Genomic DNA, 6000 nt, shown 5'->3' on the forward strand with positions numbered 1-6000 from the left:
GCATATCAGACTAATCCCACCCATGAGGGCAGTCCACAACCAAAATGCCAGCAAGGTCTCTCTGCATAAGAGATACAGCAACTTCGGACGATTGTTACGGACTTCTTTAGGCCTCATCAGCAAGGTGTAGCTTGATTACCCTTTTAACTTAGGAAGAGCCAAGTTCATGCAACAAAAACAAAGAATATGAGAATCCTGAGAATGGACAAAAGCTTAGAGGAACAATGTAGCTTGCTCTTTGGTAAATCCCTGCTCAGATCTATCAAGCCTCTTTTGTGGGTTAACTTTTTTTGTATACCACATTTTTCTTAGTTAGTATGCTAGGCGTTCTTCTGACAGCACACATACTGAGAGATATACTTAGTTGCAATTGTCCTTGGAGGCTAAATCTAGGAATATTAGACATAGCTGACTTTTTGGGAAGGATCAGTTCCCATTTGTATATAGTTAACCGTTTTTTTTTTTCACTTTTTCAAATATTTTTTAGTTTACGTTTTGTTTATTTGCTCTAAATGCATAATAACTTGTTTTATTTTTTTATTGATTAATGGGCAATTTATTTAGCTCTCCTATTAGTCTAATGTTTATTTACCTGATTCATTAGCTTCGAAAGATTTATTGTCCTCTCCAATTTTCTTTATGCTTTGCAGAGTGATAGACATGATGTCCTCAACTTCTCAAGTGGATAACCTGCAAGATGTAATAAAAAATTAACAAAATGCCCAGACTACATCCTGTTTAGGTTTTACTTCCTTTCCTAGTAGACTGGCAAAACTGGCAAATTCTCAAAATGTATATAATTAAAAAAAAAAGACAAAAAAAAAAACTATAAAATGTATTAATGTAGGATAACATTGTGTTTTTATTTACCTTTACTAGAAATCTAGGCAGGAGTAATGGACAGCACTTTATGAAAATAACGAAACTTGTTAGTTGAAAGCCTAGTATTCTATTACGTAAAACACAAAATACAAGGAATGTTTAAACCAGTTTATTTAGATAGTGAGTGTCAAAGGGCTGGATTGCCAAATAGTAGTCTGTACGACTTTATGGAGCACACAAATGGAACACTTTGTAATACATGTATAAAGTACAGAAAGCCCTGTGCACAAGACCTTTGTTGCATATTTGTGAATATAACATGTTTTTAAAAATATTTGAAAATATATTCCCCATCCAGTAGATTTTGGCAAAGTTAGAACAGAAACGGCAAGGGAACAACATTTTTAATTATGGCATTGCACAATTTAGACCCACAAATCTAATATCTGAGTTGACAATATAAAAAGTAGATCATCGGCTTTCATTTAAATGTGTATTTTTGCCTGAATGCATTTAAAATGCTACATTCTCTCATAACATGCAACTTTCAAATAACAAGCCACAGTCATATAATTATCCACTAACTTTCTATCACATGCACTCTCTCTCAATTTCTCAATAGCAGTCGCTAAAGAGTTTCCCTTCTCCATAGCTGCATAAAGGGAAGAGAAACTGCTTGATGCAATTTGTTCTGTATTTTTATACACTTATAAAAAGATGAAAGATCACATGTATAAAATGTTAACACAAATTATAGGTGATTTCCCATGATTTACTCTTGCAATTTCCAGAAAATTGAGTGTTTAATTTTAAAGCAGTTGATTAGCATCAGAATAATAATGGTTGAGGTTATTCTCGTGGGGTTATTCTTTTTTGATTGTATTTGGTTCTGTAAGCCCCTATGGATTCTGTAGGACCATCTCTTCTGGTGATTGCCCGAATACCTTTAAGGAGCACTCTATGCACCAAAATAACTCACCACTACCAAATCCAGTTTTTTGGTAATATAAAATAAGCAAAAAGAAAACAAAAATTATGCTGTGTACTTTTGCCATTTTTAACCCATTTTCCCTGCCTAATGTCTTTATCTTTCTTAATCCCATCTCCGGAGTATTTTATTCTGACACTAAGTCTAAACCAACCAAAAAAAAAATAGTAAATATTAATAGTAAAATAGAGTAATGTTTTGTTAGTTATACCAAGAATAATATTCATGGTTCTTCAAAATTGTGTGCATGCATGGTATTCAGAAATAGAACTAGAAGTATAGATTAAAGGGACAGTATTTAATAAATGACCAACAATTCTAAGACTGATTCAGAAAATGACACATTTAAGTAATGCCGAATATAGGAAAACCCGTTTTAATACTAAGATAGATAGATATAGTATTATATATGCATTGATTCTTAATAAAATATAATTTGTTTAATATTAACAAATATTTTACCAACATTGTTACAGTTCCACTCTATACATAAAGGTAAGGAACACCTATAGATTTTAGAAGAACTCGTCTATTAATTTATCCATAAAGTGAGGTGTGCACATTGCCCTATCCAGCCGGCCCACCAGTACAATATAGAATGGCATAGTATCTAAATATCATAAAATGCAACAGTTTTTATCTTAACTGCATTGTTTATGAAAAGTCTTATTTTGTATAAACGCAGTATGTGTCCGTGTCTCTATATTGCCGTGTTATTTAAAAAGATCAATGTCCCCGTGTACCTTCCGATAGAGGCACGTGGCAAATCCATTATATTGACAGAGGTGAATGCCCTGTCTGTCACTACATTACTTTAGTTTGCTTAAATAACTGCTTTAATGCAATCTAATAGGGTTATTAACAAAAGTGAGAATTTAAAGTTAATTTCAAATTCAAGGTCAAAACAGCTTAACTGGAAACATTGTCAAAAGTCGGTAATGCTTTTGATTCAGTTCGTTTTTCTCTAGACTTAAATGTGAAATTCCTTTTGAATTCTCACTTGAGTAAATATCCCTGTAAATTTTAAGTAAAGCCTAAAGGTTGCAAAAAACCACCATGCTTTTTTAACAAAACATAAATGTTTTGGATAGGGGGTCTGATAAGTGTTGTAAAAAATTGCTCATCATATGTAACTGAATTAATTTATCAAGGTCCGAAATAAGATATTAATCATTATTCACAGCAACACATCATTGTGTTAAAGGCACAAGTACTACTGCAGTATTTAATTCCACAAATATATATGTAAAATCTTTTTGTCCGGCCTACTTCAAATAAGAAGTACAAGGCAGATGATTTGCCTTCCACATATAGACCCTATGTAGCCAATACATTTTCAGAATGTTCATATTTTGCTAGTTTTCTTTGGGATCCAACCTTCCTTCTTAATGTATCACTAAAACCAGGCACCTTAGCGTTCCATAGTTTCCTCTGGGAAAAAAAGGTAGCATAATCCCTATATCAATGCATATGCATGAGCGATTCAGCCCCATGCAAAATTTAGACAGGAATCAGTATACAGAATGGGTCCCAAATTAAGCTTAACTGGGGGCTATTGGCCAAATGTCTTCTTAGACGCGGGCCACGGAACTGATGCCCTCACACAGGTCCATATACCAAGATGCTAACACTCACACACAGAGGCATACTCTGAAAAGACCACAAACAATCCCTATTCCCAGATGCTAGCATACACACACTGGTCCATACTACCAGACACACACACATTCCTACACACATACATATCTGACTGCATCACTGACAATACTGGACATAAAAGCCAGTCCATGGGAAACAAGAATGCAGTTAGAAAGTTACAAATGGTCGGTAGGCCAGTAATTGAGACTTCTGGTATACAGGGATCCCAACAAAAGATATTGTAGTTTCTGGAGCAACTTATTGAGTCTCATTTTAGGGTCCCTTGCAGCATCTTTTGAGAGACCAGGAAGATAGAGCTATGCTAAATAGAATTTTTTTTTTTCCATGAACTGAACAATTTTATCACACAAATTAAACCAGCTTAACCAATTTATTTTACAGTGACAAAATGCTTCAAAGCAGAGCTGGTATCCTCAGGATCTTTAAATTATGCAAAATCCATGCACAATGCTAATGAATTAATTTCTTAATTTAATTTGATATAGTACTATTCCTTATTCCATAAAACTATATAATCATTGTGAATCATATGCTAATAAACACAGAAATATTTGTATAATTACCTTATATCCTTCATAAAATATTATCTTGATTATTTTATACAATGTACACAGACAAGTTACCCAATGATTTTTTTTGAGGACTCTATTTGAGTAGTTATAAAATGACACTAAAAATATCCATATACATTATTCTGTGAAGAAAACTTTACTTGCCTGCAAATGACTAAGTGATATAATGAATGACTGCGACCCACAGAAAAAAAGTATAAATTGCTTTTGTTCGGTCAGAAACAGATTTGTATGTCCATGTCTGTTGTATCGGATTCCTGGCTGGAGAATGAACAGACACTACTAAAAACAGACGCTTTTAAGGGTATATTTTATGTTTACATAAAGGTAAATGGCCGAGCGATCGACTCCCTGACAGTTCAATGACTCTCGTAGCAAGTTTGTGGCAAGAGAATCTATTGTGGTATAGAAAGTAGAAATGGTTATGTATTTCCAGCAGGTACCTGAAGCAGTGTTCTTCTTCAATAAAATACAAAACAGTCAATACAAAACTTGGAATTGACCTCAATGACATTGCTCCAGCGGCATCTGAATTGACAATTATTACACAACAACAAAGTCATGTTCAGCATAAGGTCAAAATCAGGCTCAGCTCAGGCTGATAGGAAAAAAAGACACTCCACTAATTTTTAGAACATTTTCAGAAGTTAGCATGGAATTGTTGATATCTGCTTTCTTGGAATCGATGATTGATCACCTAACCCAGGGGTAGGCAACCTTCGGCACTTCAGAAGTTGTGGACTACATCCCCCATAAAGCTCTTAGTTTGTTAGGAATCTGATGGCTATTCTGGGAATGGATTTCCTAAAAACACCACTGAAATATATAAACAATATTTACATATAAGAATAATTGATAATGTCCACATGCAATTAATACAGTATGTACCAACAAGGCGTAGCTAACTCGTGCTATAGCCTGCAAATAATCCCCTGAGTATAAGAATGACCTTTGTCCCAAAATATTAATCAGTTTCTCTATAGGTTGAAAAACCAATGATGGAGAAAGGAACAAAAAAAATATTGGACTTGATTACATAAATCCAATTTAGCATTGTTTCTCATTGCAAATTAAAGTCAGTCCTAATAGTCACATTGTTGTTGGGGACAATATCAACACTGGTAGATACTATTTACATAATAATAAAGCTTTTTTTAATGGCAGTATTTGAGATTAAATGGATTTCACTAATCATTGTTCTATAAATATTTTCAGTGTTTTATACTTGCTAATAACTGTTCTTCGTATGCATTTGTTATAAAATCAAGAAAGAATGATACATAATACATTCTCAGAGCAGAGAAAACTTTTAGGGGACAAAATGGTTTGATACAAAGTAAAACTTTACCACTAATATTCCACCACTTTGCAAATTATCTAAGTTATCATTTTACAAAAGGATGTTGGGGTAGAACCAAGAAAGAGAATGCACAGATTCTCCTGAAATTTAATTTGTTAAATTACAAATATTTCACCCACATTGTTCCAGTTTCGCTCTAAATAATAAAATAAATGGGAGACTGATGGCTACAAAGTAATGTCACAACTAGATTGTGCACGAATAAAATCTAACAATGCAACAAATTTAAGGTAATATGGAAATGTTATATAAACTGCTTCGCATGTATCCATCACACTGTGCACAAGTTTCGTATTTTAAAGAAAGCAGGAAACGAGATAAGAAGAAAACAAAGCACAAAGGGAAATAAATAAATGCTGCACAATCTCCTTCAATATGGATCAGGACTACGCAGCCTGACAATCACAACTTGAAGAACAGAACCAGATGGACTTAATGAGCTGGGTTAACACTGGTTCTCCGAGGGAAGCTAACCTGCTATACTTAGTGTGGGTTATTATAAAATGTGACATACTATTACTTCTAGTAAGGTTTTCTCATATCATTAGGGAGAGCTGAGGTTTGACAAATGGAAGTCCACTACATCTATTAAATTTTTA

General features: G+C 33.7%; 1 protein-coding gene across 1 annotated transcript in view; it reads right to left on the bottom strand.

The window, feature by feature from the left end:
• LOC134571444 (bile salt export pump-like) overlaps positions 1 to 4325 on the bottom strand; it is a 59361-nt gene extending 55036 nt beyond the window's left edge. Inside the window, exons 1-2 of the mRNA XM_063429697.1 lie at positions 4186 to 4325; positions 593 to 690 (exon numbers count right to left, since the gene is read on the bottom strand). Of these exons, the coding sequence (XP_063285767.1) occupies positions 593 to 662 (70 nt within the window). The 5' untranslated portion in view covers positions 663 to 690; positions 4186 to 4325. The remainder of the gene's footprint in view (positions 1 to 592; positions 691 to 4185) is intronic.
• Between the last annotated feature and the right edge of the window lie 1675 nt (positions 4326 to 6000).

Source organism: Pelobates fuscus, chromosome 8 (genome assembly GCF_036172605.1).
Source record: "Pelobates fuscus isolate aPelFus1 chromosome 8, aPelFus1.pri, whole genome shotgun sequence".
NCBI lineage: Eukaryota > Metazoa > Chordata > Amphibia > Anura > Pelobatidae > Pelobates > Pelobates fuscus.